The sequence below is a fragment of the Hypomesus nipponensis genome, chromosome 13 (assembly GCF_054491055.1).
Source record: "Hypomesus nipponensis isolate SF chromosome 13, ASM5449105v1, whole genome shotgun sequence".
Classification (NCBI taxonomy): Eukaryota; Metazoa; Chordata; class Actinopteri; order Osmeriformes; family Osmeridae; genus Hypomesus; species Hypomesus nipponensis.
The window spans coordinates 2,222,373-2,239,647 of NC_140373.1; the positions used below are offsets into that span (position 1 = coordinate 2,222,373).

Sequence of the window (17,275 nt, forward strand, 5' to 3'; positions counted from 1 at the left end):
AGTAGATGGTGTTTGATACGACACATTCCACCCCAACCTAGCCTCACAATAGAGATGTCACTTTGATTGACAGACAGTGACTAGACAGTCTAGGGCCCACAGAATCCTCCTTCTGAGACAGGGTCGGTCCTGACAGCTCCCACTAACTATTGAGCCTCCACGCAATTAACCTCGCAAGCCACCTGGGGTCTACAGCAAGCGTCTGCGTAGACGCAGGGCCGCTCGGGATCCAAGATGGTGGTGTGGGAGGAGACAGGACCATCTGGGGGAGACTGGGGAGACGGAGCGGTCGATGTGGTGTCTAGGTCGAGGGAAGGAATGATGAGGAAGAGCTCGTGGAGCTCTGGAACACAGGTATGGTAAATGGGGTTAGAGAAAACATGGAGTTCACACCTGCAGAAGAGACAGTGTGTAATCACCTGGGACCCAGAACAGGTGTGGCTGGGCCATGTGTACTAAGATCTATGACCGTCTGTTGGTCTGTTGGTGTCGTGTCCCCCTCCCCTTACACACACACGCACGCACGCACACACACTTACACTTACACCCAAGCCCCAACACCACAGAAGGTGTTTATTCTTTATTCTTCCCTATTTTCCTGTTAACCAGTCTGGTCACTACATCTCCCAAGTGAACCCATCCCCAAATCATCGTACATCCTGGGTTTCACCTTCCAGACGTAGACTGCCCTTTGGAAAACGAAACATTAGCAATTTATCATCCCCTCAAAATTAGTTTTTGTAAAGTGATCCATTATTCAGACACTCACATTGGACAGTGAGGATCATTTACTGCTCCTGTTATATATTTTGAAAAGTCTGACCCCAAGGTAAATAATTATAGTTTATCTAAGCTCAGTGTTTTCGTTCAGAACAATCCGATCGCTCTGCTGTGTCTACATTGGCTGTGACCTGTTTGGCACTTCACCAAAGAGAAGCATGTTATTATAATGTGGGTGTAACTTCCTCATGTCAATCACAATGTGCTGCCTTGGCACTTCTACATTCCTGTGGCTGGCAGCTGTTAGCCATTTCTTTGACAGCCTTTTTTTAAGGAACCTGTTGGGGATTTCCCATCATTACCAATTACGCCCCCCCCCTCCCCCAACACACTTACACACACACCCACACAAACATTCGCATACACACAGACACCCACACAAACTATATGCAGAGTTATTAAAGTATGCACGGAAGGCAGAATTTGACTGTTTCTCCTCGTCGCTCAAATACTGTCACCAGCTGGATCTCTCCATCTGTGTTACCTACACATGTCCTCCTGCTGCCAGATTATGAGATACCATACCATACCAGGAGATACCATACCAGGAGATACCATACCATACCAGGAGATACCATACCAGGAGATACCATACCATACCAGGAGATACCATACCAGGAGATACCATACCATACCAGGAGATACCATACCAGGAGATACCATACCATACCAGGAGATACCATACATACCAGGGAACCATACCATGAGATACCATACCATGAGATACCATACCAGGAGATACCATACCATGAGATACCATACCATACCAGGAGATACCATACCATACCATGAGATACCATACCATACCAGGAGATACCATACCATACCATGAAATACCATACCATACTAGGAGATACCATACCAGGAGATACCATACCAGGAGATAGCATACCAGGAGATAGCATACCATACCAGGAGATAGCATACCAGGAGATACCATACCAGGAGATACCTTACCATACCAGGAGATAGCATACCAGGAGATAGCATACCAGGAGATACCATACCAGGAGATACCATACCATACCAGGCATATTCTGGTGGCATTATCATTGTCGCAACCTCATTAATGTTAGATACAAATTGGGTTCTTAAAATGTATTCATGTTGTGATGATGGAAGACATGGCCTTGATTCCATTTTCTTTTTTTCTTTTTTTTTTTCTTCCTCCACTTGTGAACGGAGGTGTTAATTGTGTTTAGTCTTCTGTGTTTTACGATTCATTACACCCACTTTCTCGTTAGCGAAGTTAAATAAGTGATTATTTTCAAATCGTACTTGCGTGAAGTTCTTCTTCCGTTGGTCTTTAAGTAGTTGACCGTCAGCTGACTGCTGTGCCATGCGCTGTCAGACCTCCCCCCCCTGTAGCCACAGTCTATTTATATGTAGTGGTATGGTAAAGCCCATGACCTTGGATCTTCCCTGAAGGCGTCTGTACTAGTTCCTATGGGCACAGAGCTCTGCTATGTATCCTCAGCTGAAAACTCCATGAACCTGTGTAGCCAAAGCCAACAGGGCAGAGGGCCATGGATGCTGCGCTGAAATTGGTTCGCTTTTTACCTCATAAGGAAAGCTGGCTGCGCCACAGACACGTCGCTCTCTCCCTCCCCCCTCCCTCTCTCCCTCCCTCTCTCCCTCTCCCCTCCTCTCTCCCTCTTCCCCCTCTCTCCCTCTCCCCCCTCTCCCTCCCCCCTCTCTCCCTCTCCCCCCCTCTCTCCCTCTCCCTCCCTCTCTCCCTTCCTCTCCCTCTCCCTCTCCCTCTCCCTCTCCCTCTCCCTCTCCCTCTCCCTCTCCCTCTCCCTCTCCCTCCCTCCCTCCCTCCCTCCCTCCCTCCCTCTCCCTCCCTCTCCCTCTCCCTCTCTCTCTCTCTCTCTCTCTCTCTCTCTCTCTCTCTCTCTCTCTCTCTCTCTCTCCCCCTCCCTCCCTCTCTCTCTCTCCCTCTTTCTCTGTCCCTCTCTCTCTCTCCCTCTCTCTCTCCAAACACTCCCTGTGACCAGAAGCACCTCCCTGTGCTCCACTTTGGGCTTCTGGTTTCACAGTAATGAATGTGTGTGTACACACAAATATATCAATTGGATTTGGATTCCATATGCTATGTATATATAGGTTAGGAAAACAGCTCCGATAGCGATATGTGGCCCTGCCCGTAAATGTTCAAACGTGGGCTGAGAGTCAGGTGAATCTGCTTTGGCATAAGACCAGCTCATAAACATTATTACTGAACTGTCATTTACAGCAGAGAAAGCCATTCGAAGTGAAGTTGGAGTGAGAACGGATTCAAGTTTTTTTGGCGGAGGGAATGACCAGCTGGCATGCCTAACAATGTCTAAATAGAATTCGCTTTTTTCCCTCTCTCTCTCTCTTTTTCTCTCTCTCTTTCTCTCTCTCTTTCTCTCTCTCTTTCTCTCTCTCTTTTCTCTCTCTCTTTCTCTCTCTCTTTCTCTCTCTCTCTCTCTCTCTCTCTCTCTCTCTCTCTCTCTCTCTCTCTCCTCTCTCCTCTCTCTCCAGATAGATTTAACTGGAGTGCATTGTCCTAAGTCTGGCTCAGCTACCAAGCTGTCTAGATCTGTGAAAGGCACAGCCACTGAGTTTCAGTGTATTAACTTTATTGGCACACCCGGTGTTGCATCTGGCAGGGAGAATCGATTGGGAGAGATGTTTTGCTCTGTACGCGGCAGTGCATCCAACACAGCACTTGGTGTTTCTCCTAACCTGCAAAGCGTTAAATAGACCAGTCACACTTTCCCTTCTTTCTTAGGGTTCTTTTAAAGCGTGCAGCATACCAAATCATTAGCATGGATGTGATCCAGAGCCCTAATGGCAACCAGGCCGCACTCCTGTGACATTGTTATTACAGCAGTCTACGGGAAAGTAGAGGGGGTGAGGGGGGAGGGGGGAGGGGGAGCTGAAAATGTAGATTTGATTTATAGCATAACTTAAATTGATGTCCTGCTCTCCATAGGAAAGCATGTGATCTTGTGAGCCCAACTTCTCTCAGAGAAGGCCGCGGAGCATCTGGAAGAGGAGACATCTCTGTATCACATCTGTATCACACACTGTAGAGAGAGGGCACCCCCTACACCTGTGGGGGATACACCAAACCAGGTATTTACACCTGTAGGGATGGTATCTTTACCCTGTCTGTTGGACGGGTTTCAGATGTGAGACAGGGTCTTGAGAAATGACGACATGCTCGTGCTGTGGTTGTCTGGGTGCAGCAACAGGTCACATGCTACACTTCTGATTGTTGACAGAGCCAGTCTGATGCTTAGCCTAGCGTAGCTAGCTGTTCACTTATGCAAAGGCTGGACTGTGTCATTATTTACCTTGTTTATTATGTATTAAATGCTATTTGATGGCCTAACTACCCACTCTGCATGGCTGGCGGTATGGGACTGATATAAACAACTTTTATTAGCGCCGCTAAAGTGGCGTTATTTATTACGAGTTCCCGCTCCAATAGCATGTTGACGAGGGGAGAAATATACTGCTCACTGTCATTCTCTTCCTGTCTGCCAGTGTGCCATTTAATCCTTGAAACATTGTGTCCTCACTGTTATTATCTACTTGAAACGATGATATGGATCCTATTCTTTATGGTTTGGTAATAACTGCCTTATTTTTCATAGGGGCGTGAGACATTATTTATCACTGGCTGTGTTCATAGGGATTAATGAAGCATAACTCTGCCGGAGTTTCCTGGCGTATGGTACCAGCTGAAGGAATCTGGAAGGTTATCAGAGTCATAAATCCCAACTTCTTTTTTTTTGTTTTTTGTTGCCGCTATTTGTCCAGATGCGCTGCAGCAGTGAGTGAGTGGTTCTGACTGTTACGACATGTCACATGTCCTTTCTGTAAGCAGTCACCAGGGAGAGCACACAGACCGAGGGGGAAAAACACTACTTCTTTAAGCTGCGAGGATGATAAGGTGGAATGTGATCGCGCTACTCCGAAAGTTCAAAGCAGACAACTGTTCTTAAATCTTCTTCTTATTCCGTTGCCTGGGTCTGCTTCTAGCTGGATGATGGTCTGCAGATAAGCAGCGCTATGTACCCTCTCTCTCTGCTTTCCGTCTCCCTCCTGACATGCAGTATTTCCCTGCCAGAACACCCCCAGCACAGTTCTGTGCACTCTTGCATTTTAACTGTTTTGTCATTTGCACTCAACCGATTCTGTTATGTCTATAAACCGAAAATGAGATTAGATGTACCGACTGGTAGTACAAGTGCAATCTATTCCCTCCAAATAGCAGAGGATGTACTTCCATCATGGCTTATTTTCTGGGGTTTAATTTATTGAATAAATTGCCCCTTTAACCTGCCACACTGGAGGAAACCATCCATGCTTTGTCCGTGATCCGGGAGAGAAGGAAGATCCAGTCTATTAGTGCAATGATAGGACCTTTACTGCTGCAAGGCTGCCTGATTGAATGGCATCCATCTCAAGGTCAGTCGAGGAGTTAAGAGCTTTTTTCTGCTTACCTGTGCAGCCAGCCAGCCACTGAATCTGCACACAAACTGCCTTTACACCGGCAGGCTTAGTAAGAGGAGAAGCTCCTCGCTGAGATTTCCAGCCGGTAACATGAAGAGAAAGCTCTTTGCCTGCAGAAACGAACACAAAGGCATGAGTAATCTGATAAATGGGGGAGGTGGGGGGGGGGGTAGTTCTACTGTGTGTGAAGACATTTGGAACGCAGTTCTCTTGATACTCGCCGAAGGCCGAATCGTCCCTTTTTGTTGAGGCTGTGTGAGATGAGCTGGTCAGTGTGGTGTGGAGCAGACCAGGTGACCTGGTCAGTGAGGTGTGGAGCAGACCAGGTGAGCAGGTCAGTGAGGTGTGGAGCAGACCAGGTGAGGAGGTCAGTGAGGTGTGGAGCAGACCAGGTGAGCAGGTCAGTGTGGTGTGGAGCAGACCAGGTGAGGAGGTCAGTGAGGTGTGGAGCAGACCAGGTGACCTGGTCAGTGTGGTGTGGAGCAGACCAGGTGACCTGGTCAGTGTGGTGTGGAGCAGACCAGGTGAGCAGGTCAGTGAGGTGTGGAGCAGACCAAGTGAGCAGGTCAGTGAGGTGTGGAGCAGACCAGGTGAGCAGGTCAGTGAGGTGTGGAGCAGACCAGGTGAGGAGGTCAGTGAGGTGTGGAGCAGACCAGGTGAGGAGGTCAGTGAGGTGTGGAGCAGACCAGGTGAGGAGGTCAGTGAGGTGTGGAGCAGACCAGGTGAGGAGGTCAGTGAGGTGTGGAGCAGACCAGGTGAGCAGGTCAGTGAGGTGTGGAGCAGACCAGGTGAGCAGGTCAGTGAGGTGTGGAGCAGACCAGGTGAGCAGGTCAGTGAGGTGTGGAGCAGACCAGGTGAGCAGGTCAGTGAGGTGTGGAGCAGACCAGGTGACCTGGTCAGTGTGGTGTGGAGCAGACCAGGTGAGGAGGTCAGTGAGGTGTGGAGCAGACCAGGTGAGGAGGTCAGTGAGGTGTGGAGCAGACCAGGTGAGCAGGTCAGTGAGGTGTGGAGCAGACCAGGTGAGGAGGTCAGTGAGGTGTGGAGCAGACCAGGTGAGGAGGTCAGTGAGGTGTGGAGCAGACCAGCCCTCAGACAGAGAGAATGGGGGTTGCCATGGGACCTGGTGGCTTTTGTCTCCCGGTTTCTTCCGCCCCTGTGGAACGAGGCTGCCTTGTTTCAGCCCATGTCGTTCTGACTGACGTGACGTAGTATGAGAGCTTGAACAGAAGCATTAACCAGCAACGCTGTTTAGCCAGGCCCGCACAGCGCCGGGGTCGGAGGTCAAGCAGGGCTGGATGTCCGGGAGATGCGTTGTGTTCCGGGCACATGGACCTCCGGTCCGTGGAGATCATGTCACCAGGCTGTGGTCGGACGTTGGTGAGCCTGCCGTCATCTTACCCGCTGGGCTCCGCTAAGGTTCTGGATGTTTCCGCGCTGCCGCATCAGATTCACCTGGGCCTGACCCCCTCCTCCCCCCACCCCCCTCCTCCACTCCTCCACCCAGCCTGTCATTGGCCTGCCTGTGAGTTTGGGCGGGTGAAGACGCAGATCACCCGTGCTGTCACCGCATCCACAGGGGAGCTGCCACCGCCAGCAGATCAGAGCGCCGCGCAAATCCACCGTGGGTGGGAGGAGGGAGGGGGGACAGGATGGAGGGGAGGGGGGCTGTGAGCAGGGGGGGGGGCGGGGGCGGGGGTGGTAATGGCTGTTAGAGCGACCTGTGAGCGGGCAGCGTGGCACAGCTGCACGCCCACACCAGCTGAGGGCCGCGCTCCACAGACAGGATTAGAGGCTTCGCCTGCAAAGGTCCCTCATCATCTCTCTCCCTGAGCCCTGTACAGCAATAACCCCCCCCCACACACACACACACACACACACACACACACACACACACCCAAGATAGCACCGTGATCAGCTAATACACACCACAAACAGACACACACACGTAAATTGCCTCGTGTTTTTAATAGCCCCTATTGTGTCCGCAAATATAAACATGGATTGGGGGTAAGGTGTGCATGTGTCCTGACCCCAGCTTCCTGTCCAGCAGGGTGTGGAGGACGTCTTCCCCCCACATAGGGACAGTCCCCAGGTCAGCCATGCTGCTGGTAGATCCGTGGATCCAGCCCCCCAGGCTGCCTGCTAAGACAGCCTCTCGGGGGGTTAGGGAGCTGGAGGAGGTCTGAAGCCCACTCTGATCTGGACTACATCACCTTGTTTATCTTGTAAATAACCTCCCTCCCTCCCTCCCTCCCTCCCTCCCTCCCTCCCTCCCTCCCTCCCTCCCTCCCTCCCTCCCTCCCTCCCTCCCTCCCTCCCTCCCTCCCTCCCTCCCTCCCTCCCTCCCTCCCTCCCTCCCTCCCTCCCTCCCTCCCTCCCTCCCTCCCTCCCTCCCTCCCTCCCTCCAGCAGCTGAAAACAAACCAAGGCTGTATAGTTAACAATGGAGCCAAGAGAAAGAGGGTTAGAGGAATGAGGGTGTGTGTGGGGGGGGGAGGTGTTTAGATAAACTTGGCGCCCGGTGATAGCAGGTAGCAACATATCTCTTATTCCTATGCAGCGCAAAAGATGCTCCAGCAAGATGTGCTGGGCGAGGCGGGGTGGGGGCGGGGGGGGCCGGGGGGGTAGGTTTTTAACGTGCTCTCTCCTCCTGCCCTTTGATAGCTCTGTGAAGAGGGAGGGGGAGTGGGGTGGAGAGATACTGTCTGGAACATTCTTGTCGTGTTTAACATCGAAGCCTACGGAGCGTGGCGAGGCGATGTGTCATCTGGCGGGATGTTTATCACCGTGGTCCCTGCGCCTCAGAGACGACTCCCCCTCTCACACACACACACCTCTCACACACACACACACACCCCCCTCCCTGTCTGAGGAGTACAGGGCCTCTCCTGGTGCCTGGTGGCTCCAGACTGCTTCGTGTCCCCCCGGCCCCCAAGGCCATCCCATAATAACCCTCAGTCTGTGAAGAACCTTGTCAGATGTGGAACAGGGTCGATCTTATCACAGCCACACTCTGGCGACTTCCCGGAAACGATAGTATCGTACTGTTCGACAACAGAGACACGCACGTCTACAGTAGATGCTGTGTAAGCCCTGGCACCGTGTCTGTGGGTTGCGTAACGACAGGTATTTCAGTACAGGATGATTATCGTTGGTTTTGTTCCATTGTTTGGTGGTGCTCATCTGAGGGTGCAGCTGGGGCCATGGAGGGCTCTCGCCTGCCTCGCTGAGGAAGCACATCAAGGTGCCTTACAATCCCAGAGAGCTTATCCAGACCTGACTGATAATCAGCTGCATTATCGTGTTGATCATTTACAGCTCTCTGTCTCTCTCTCTCTCTCTCTCGCTCGCACTCGCTATCTTTTCCCCCTTGGCGGTGTCACCGAGGCAAAAAACAGGGAGAGCGGTAATTGGCTGTCAGGGAGCCATGGTGACCAGCAGAGGTAAACCTGGGGTGCATCAGTCTAGTACCCTGCTAACCCCGCCCCCTCTCTCTCTCTGTCTCTCTCTCTCTCTCTCTCTCTCTCTCTCTGTCTCTCTCTTTCTCCCTCCCTCCCTCTCTTTCCCTCCCTCTCTCTCCCCCCATTCTCTCTCTCTCTCCCTCCCTCTCCCTCCTTCTCTTTCTCTCTCTCTCTGTCTGTCTCTCTCCCTCTCTCTCTCCCTCTCCCTCCTTCTCTTTCTCTGTCTGTCTGTCTCTCTCACTCTCTCCCTCTAAGTCCAGTCCACTCCAGGTCCCTACCCCACTTATCAACCCTCCCAAGGAAGAAAGGAAGGAGGAAGAGAACCCAACACATGCTACCTGCTGCTGCTGGTGCCCTGGCCGCCCCAGCACGGCTAACTGTGCATGAAATTGAACTGATAGGAGTTATTGACCAGAAGCTCTGGCCCCTAAGAGAAGGGGGGTGGCTGAGGGGGGTGGGGGAGGAGGGGGGAGGGTGGGAGGGGGGAGGGTGGGGGAGTCTTGCGTGTTACCTGATTGAGTGAAAAATCCTGGGCCACTGGCTTTGATGGCTGGCACTTTACAGGAAAGAGTGATTTAATGGAAGCTGCCAGACCTCATCAATGTCAGGGCTTGTGACGCCCCCCACCCCCCGCCCCCCCCGCCCCAATACACTTCTCTAAAAGCAGCTCACCTGACAGCTCTCTGATAGACAGATGTTTTGCTGTTGTTTTAACTACATAAACCGCCAATATTTGTTTGACCTGGTGGAGAGATGGAGAGAACCACTGTCGGCCACCTCAGAGACCAGGGCCCCTCACACGCACATACACACACACACACACACACACACACTTACACACACATACACACACTTACACACACAGCTCTCCTAGGCTTCTAAAAATAGCCTATTGAATTTCTTCGCCGGAGTTGATAAGCCTATAATGAATGTGGCCATCATTAGGCACAGACATGCTCCTTCTCCGGAGGGTCTAGCTGGGCCGCTGGCTGGAGGACTCCTTGTTTTAAGGGTGAACCCAAGTGGAGCAGCCAGGCCCTGCAGAGAGCTCCACCGGCCTTCACCCCAGGACTCCTCTGGCAGAGGAGGCAGGGGGTATGGAGGTAGAGGGTATGGAGGTAGAGGGTATAGACGTAGAGGGTATGGAGGTAGAGGGTATGGAGGTAGAGGGTACGGAGGTAGAGGGTATGGAGGTAGAGGGTATGGAGGTAGAGGGTATGGAGGTAGAGGGTATGGAGGTAGAGGGTGTGGAGGCAGGGGGTATGGAGGCAGAGCGATGTAGCACACAGGCATCAGCTATCGGCCTGCACTGCCGCCCTGTTGTGCTCTGTGTCTTTAGCACATCACGATTGCATCGGGATTGCATCATTAATGGCGCAGAAATGATTCCAAACAACTCCATCGAGCCCTAAGGGTGACTCGAAACAAGACAATGTTTTTACAGAGGGGAATATCCAACTAGTGCTTCCATTACCAGTTCATCAATATACAGAGCGAGAGAGCGAGAGAGAGCGAGAGAGAGAGAGAGAGAGAGAGAGAGAGAGAGAGAGAGAGAGAGAGAGAGAGAGAGAGAGAGAGAGAGAGAGAGAGAGAGAGAGAGAGAGAGAGAGAGAGAGAGAGAGAGAGAGAGAGAGAGAGAGAGAGAGAGAGAGAGAGAGAGAGAGGGGGGTAGAGAAAGTAATAGCTGATGGTGTTAATGGCTGCTTGAGTCTCTCAAGTCCCAAGCAGTGGTCTGCCTCGCCTCGCCCGGGCAGTGTAATTGCCCTCCTGGAAGCCGCCATGCGAGGCAGCCTGCCTCCGCTCTGAAGAGTGGCAGCTGTTGGATGTTGAGGAGCGCGCCGGGGTCAACTCCCCAAGTGGGGCCCCGTCGCATCCACAAGATGTCATAATTAATAGCTGTCTGGAGCCCCCCCCCCCAGGGCTGGGGAGGGAAGGGAATTGTGTGTGGGTAAATGGAAGCCAAACACAGAGGAGGGGAGGGGGGGGGGGACGGCCAACTTCTTCTCCCCTTAACATAATGTAGACTTATCATCTTGTTGCCCTTAGCTAGTAGGCCTCCTCTTCTCCTCTTTTCTCCTCCTTCCCTCTTTTCTGGATGACCCTCCCCACACACACACACACTGTCACACACTCTCCTTTGCTAGTTGTTTGTGGTTTCCCTGTATGTCCACACCTTGGGCTGTGTCTGTGAGCTGTGTCTGTGGGCTGTGTCTGTGAGCTGTGTCTGTGAGCTGTGTCTGTGAGCTGTGTCTGTGGGCTGTGTCTGTGGGCTGTGTCTGTGGGCTGTGTCTGTGGGCTGTGTCTGTGAGCTGTGTCTGTGAGCTGTGTCTGTGGGCTGTGTCTGTGGGCTGTGTCTGTGGGCTGTGTCTGTGAGCTGTGTCTGTGAGCTGTGTCTGTGGGCTGTGTCTGTGGGCTGTGTCTGTGGGCTGTTCCACTGGAGCTGAGCTGCTCTTTGGGGAACAGCCTTTTCCCTAGTTAAGTAAATATACATGAGCTGCTGCTGTGTGATACAGCAGCCTCCCCAGCGCCTTCACACTAATCTGTTATTTCTCTCATCTCCCTCCCTCCCTCCATTGCTCCCTCCATTGCTCCCTCCATTGCTCCCTCCCTCCCTCCCTCCCTCACTCCCTCCATCCCTCCCCCCTCCATCCCTCCCTCCCCTTCCCTTCCCTCCCTCCCCTCCCCTTCCCTCCCTCCCCTTCCCTCCCCTCCCCTTCCCTCCCCTCCCCTCCCCTCCCCTCCCCTCCCCTCCCCTCCCCTCCCCTCCCCTCCCCTCCCCTCCCCTCCCCTCCCCTCCCCTCCCCTCCCCTCCCCTCCCCTCCCCTCCCCTCCCCTCCCCTCCCCTCCCCTCCCCTCCCTCCCTCCCTCCCTCCCTCCCTCCATCGCTCCTCCCTCCCTCCCTTCCCTCCCCCCTCCCTCCCTCCCTCCCTCCATCCATCCCTCCCCCCTCCCTCCCTCCCTCCCTCCCTCCCTCCCTCCCTCCCTCCCTCCCTCCCTCCCCCCTTCCCTCCCTCCAACCTGTCATCTCTCCTCCCCCCCGTCTTGCTCGCCCTCTCTCTCTCCCTCTCTCTCTAACATGCCGCCTGGGGCCAAATTTCTCTCTGTCTCATCTGCTGCTTGATTTCACTGCAGCGGCCCTCAGTAATGAAGCGCCTTGATGTACATTTGCCAATTTCTGCCTCTGCCTCTGTGGTATAATTGGGATGTGACTAAGCATGAATACCCAGCGCCGGGCTGGGTGACCTCCTGGTGACCTCACAGATAGCGCTTTTGTCATAATGGAGGTATTATCTTTCCTAATCTAGGAGTGGAGAGGGATGGTCTGTTGGCTTCCAGGGATGGGAAATGAATTGATCTAACTCCCTACACCTGTGCAGGACCTAGAAAAAAAGATTATTTTGTATTATTATTTTCAGCCGGTACGTGCTTGTAATGATGACAATTTATACATGTTTATCTCTTTGCTTTGTGTTTTATTGATGTAGTGGAGAGCTACTGGCTGGGGGTGGGGTGGTACTTTGTGTTTGTTTGTGTGTGTGTGTGTGAGGGGGGCACAAGCACGTGCCTATTTCAACTGTCTGTGTGGAACATAGGTGGTGTGTGTCTAACCTGTATCATGCACATGCATTTATCTGCATGGGTGCTCTGGATACTCAGTCATGTGTGTGTGTATATACAGTACATGTGCACACACACACACACACTCGTGTATGTTAATGACCCTGTAAAATGCTGGCAGTGAGAGCCGAGACGATGGTCACAGAGAGAGAGAGGGAGAGAGAGGGGGAGAGGGGAGAGAGAGAGAGAGAGAGAGAGAGAGAAAGAGAAAGAGAGAAAGAGAGAGAGGGGGGGGGGGAGGGGGAGAGAGGGAGAGAGAGAGGAGGGGGCGGGGGGAGAGGGGGCCTGCTGTGATTCACCTGCTGTCATCAGAGGGGACGGGGACCCAGAGTGCCCCCCCTCCATTCCCACCTGAGAAGCCTGCAAATGGAGGGGCCACGCTGTCATTATTTACAGCCCGCAGCTCCTAACCTTGGATTCAGAGCTCATCACGGCTAAGGGAAAATCAGATTGGACTTGACGTGCACCCGGGCCGGTGACCTTGAGGAGTGTGAGGGGCCTGCAGCAGGAGGAGCGGCAAGAAGGGGGCATTTCTGTCTGCTTCCTACTCTGGGGGTTGTTGCGTGTGTGTGTCAGCGTGTGTGTGTGTGTCAGTGTGTGTGTGTGTGTCAGTGTGTGTCTGTGTGTGTGTGTGTGTGTCTGTGTGTGTGTGTGTGTGTCAGTGTGTGTGTGTGTGTGTGTGTCAGTGTGTGTGTGTCAGTGTGTGTGTGTCAGTGTGTGTGTGTGTCAGTGTGTGTGTCAGTGTGTGTGTGTGTGTGTCAGTGTGTGTGTGTGTGTGTGTCAGTGTGTGTGTCAGTGTGTGTGTGTGTGTGTGTGTCAGTGTGTGTGTGTGTGTGTGTGTGTCAGTGTGTGTGTGTGTGTGTGTGTGTGTGTGTGTGTGTCAGTGTGTGTGTCAGTGTGTGTGTGTGTCAGTGTGTGTGTGTGTGTGTCCTGTGCCCCCAGCTGACGCGTTGTGGACATGGAGCCAGCCTTCTTCAGTCTTCCTATCTGTTCATTTTGTTCCTCCCGTGGACAAATCCTCCATCTTCCTTCTTTCACTTCTTGTTTTAATTGGCGCCGCAGCCTAGAAGCACACCTGAGCCAAAAAAACGAAAGTCAAGATTTCTTTTTAGTTATTTATTTTCCCCCCTTTTTTCCAGAGTGGCCCAGAGAGTTGAGGCAGGATAGAAATACCAGCAGAGTGGAACTCAGAACGCTGGGTGATGAAAATGCTGCTTTTATTTTTTCTTCTCCTTTTCTCCCTCCCTACCGTGATGCTATTTGGTTGTGTGAAATGATTAATTTCACACACATACGGGTCATCCCTGAAAGCAGCAACATCTCATTCACAAGGGGCCCCCGTCAGCAACAAAACAGGAGGCTGCAATAAAATGAGCAAACATGGCAGCGTTGTACATCAATAAATCTTTGGAGGTTAAACCTGAGAGCAGGAGAATGTGAGCAGTCCCTCTCATCACCCAGGTACAAGTCACCGAGTGCATTAGGCCCGTCGGTGGAAGGAAGAGGCCCTTAACCAATCGGAAGGTGTCTATGGAAGGTAGCCTATACACACACACAGTAACACACACATACGTACAAACATACTTTCACAGAGTGCCTATGTTTGCAAAAAGTAGGATGGAACCTTGAATGATGGGGGTTTGGGTAAATAAGATGACGGCCTGTTTTGAGCTGGCCCAGAGCAGCTGCCCAGAGCGGGGAGAGCCTGGGCGGGAACAGAAGGCTCAGTGTGGAGCCGGGGGACAGCTAGCCTGGCTTGTTTATGTCTCCTTGCGGCCCTTCAAAATGTCAAACCTGCTAGCCGTGATCGGCGAGGAGCTACAGTGTGCGTGTGTTCTGCTGGCGTACCAAGATTAGCTCCCGACGAACAACCATCCTAACATAACACCCTTCTTTTGCTGGCTGGGCATCCCCCCTCCCCCAAGGCCTGTACCAGCTAGGCTTCTGTGACGTTCTAACGGTGACCCTCTCTTCTCCCTTCTCCTCTCCTCCCCTCCTCCTCTCTCCCCTCCTCCTCTCTCCTCATCCTCTCCTCCTCTCTCCTCTCCTCATCCCCTTATCCTCTCTCTTCCTCTCCTCCTCTCCTCCTCTCCTCTCCAGTGGATGATCCAGGAGCCCCACAAGGTGGCCACGTTCTTCGGCTGCATTGGGACTGACCGCTTCGGGGAGATCCTGAAGCAGAAAGCGGAGGAGGCCCATGTGGACGCCCACTACTACGAGCAGAGCGCCGAGCCAACCGGGACCTGCGCAGCCTGCATCACCGGGGACAACAGGTAGCGAGGCCAGCCAATCAGTGGGGATGGAGGGGCGGGGGGAGGGGACACTCTGACTTGAGAGGATATCACCCAGAGGGTGTAAAGTTTTCGATGCAGTAAAGGGAAAGTCATAGTTCAAATCATCTCAGAAGGACAAAGGGGACAGCATCCGTGTGTTCCTTCACCAGGCCATCTCTCGCTCGCTGCCGCCCCTGTGAGCTGTCACCCATCTCTAATCTGGCGTCCAGCCCCCCACCTCACACACACACACACACACACACACACCTGTCAACCTGCCGGCTTGTGAGGACTTCTCTTCCTCTCTCGCTAGCATCATCATCACCATGTCAGAGACAGCAGAGGTCATAACATCCCCTTGCCCCTCACCACACACTCATAGAGACTAACACAGGTATACACGCACACACACACACACACACACACACACACGGCCCGCTGCACCACTAGGGGCTTGGTGTGGATCAATAAGGTCTTCACTAAACTCCTCTCACTGTGGCCCATCATCCCCAGCTACTGGAGGTGTCAGTCAGCAGCTAGGCTGCCCGGTCACCCCCGAGCCAGTCCCAGTGAATGGTCTTAGTGGAGCTTGTTTGATGTGGGCTCTGACACATGAAAAGGTCAGCCGCTGTGCTTCAGGAGAAGGGGGGAGAGGAGGCGGAGGACGCGGAGGGTAATATTTCTTACAGGTGTTTTAACAGACCGCTCAGGAGGCCAGGGGAAAGGTCGCTGGCAGGGCCAGATTGGAAGGGAGATGATGGCTTTGAAGGGTTTGAGGCAGTGTGACATAGCCCAGGGGCTCTGATTAGCACGCGGCTTCCAGGAACCAGGACGCACCTTCTCATTTCTGACACTTTCTGGAGTTCTGCTAATGCTAAATCATGTTGACGATGCCATTCAAGGCCTGTTTAGTTAGTTTTTTTCCGTGCGCTCTGGATATTTAGTTACCATTAATGGCCGGGTTTCCCAGATTCGTTAAGAAGCTCTTAATGCTAAGAGCTTCTTAAGAGCGTTATAAGAGCGTTCTAAAGTGTTATTAGAATGCTCCTAAGAAGCTCTGAGCATTAAGAGCTTCTTAACGAATCTGGGAAACCCGGCCAATATCGGCCCAGCCTTCTAAAGCTCGATTACGGTGTTAGCTTTTACTGTTCGCTTAAATGTTAGCCTACCTTCCTTTCCGGCTCTCTTGTATTCCGTGGTTATTTTTACCTACCATTACCCACCATTTGTAGCCTCAGTGGCCCATCCTGTCCATCAGACCTGGTAGGTAATGACACCTGTTGTAGCTGTCATAGCTGAACTGACCCTGCAGTCCATTACCACGATCCAGGTCGAACACAGTTACAAACAACCTTCATTTTCATAGCCATCACCAAGGCCCCGGTCTGCCTATAGCTAGCATGCTGCTCATCTTTGACACTAATGACGATGAACAGGTTTTTTCTCAGCTAAGCAAAGTGAAAATGGACCTTCCTTATCGCCTATTCCGGAAGTATGCGGTTGGCTATCCCCCAAAGTTTCCATTTTGGAGTTTGTGCTCGTTTTCCTTTCGATGGCCGTTCGTAGTGGAGTCAGGCCGCATGGCACGTGTCAAGCGAGCATGTTCATGTAAGAAGCACCTGTTCTCTCTACAGTCCCCTTGCGTCCTTGACTGAAGAGCTCATTTTGGTAATGCATGCCTGTTGTTCCTCACCCTCAGTTAATAATGGCCCATTTCCAGAGATGATAATGGGACATGTTTGAGGTGGCTCCACGCTAGCCATAAAAATCCCCTCCGCCGGTTTAATCTCCTGCTCACAAGGGCCGTCTGCATGGGACGATAACCCATTTTTTCTTTCGTTTTTTTTTTTTTTTTTATAAAGTCGGGAACAAAAACCACTGTGACTTTATTTCACCTTGGCCCCAGACGTTCCCAGAAAAGCCATTATCATCCTCTTATATCGTGAGAGAACAAAGAAAAGTCTGCCGCCGGTGTTTTTAGGGATGTTTTTGGAGGCAAAATTAAGATGGATGATAAGCGAGTGGGAAGATTTATGGGGTCTGTCTCGACAGGTCCCTCGTCGCTAACCTGGCAGCGGCAAACTGCTACAAAAAGGAAAACCACCTGGACCTGGGCAGCAACTGGGAGCTAGTGGAGAAAGCCAAGGTCTATTATATTGCGGTAAGTGAGATACTTGTACATTCAAATGACTGTTCCCCCCCCCCAACTCCTCTGCCAGAGAACAAAATGTTAAGAAGCTTTATTCACGAAATGCCTTGGCGAGCTTACCGCAATTGTCAATATGGTCATTCATCTTTTGTCGGGCGAATTGAGCTGATGTTACCTATTGAGACAACGGCTGCTCGATTCCCCTGTTTGCCTTTTGTGTGTGACGGCGTCGTACAATGTGAAATTGTTACACATGTAATGGATTCATTCCTGCTCTTTTTTTACGAGGCGACATGCCAACAGGTGCTGCCAAAGTGTGAAAATTGATTATATGAGTTCATATCTACACCCACCCTTTTACAGACACATGCATACACAGATATATATATATATATATACACACCCACACACAACCACCAAAGTAACGTATAAACTCAGACTCGGTGTGGAAAGGCTAGCCATGCTCATGTTTCATTGTTTGGGATTACATTTAATTCTGATGGA

General features: G+C 52.1%; 1 protein-coding gene across 2 annotated transcripts in view; it reads left to right on the forward strand.

The window, feature by feature from the left end:
• The window catches only part of adkb (adenosine kinase b), a 92,617-nt gene that overhangs the window by 25,734 nt on the left and 49,608 nt on the right, over nucleotides 1-17,275 (forward strand). For both annotated transcript variants that reach the window (XM_084670695.1, XM_084670696.1), the window contains exons 5-6: nucleotides 14,450-14,622; nucleotides 16,675-16,783. In XM_084670695.1, coding sequence (XP_084526821.1) covers nucleotides 14,450-14,622; nucleotides 16,675-16,783 — 282 coding nt within the window. The remainder of the gene's footprint in view (nucleotides 1-14,449; nucleotides 14,623-16,674; nucleotides 16,784-17,275) is intronic.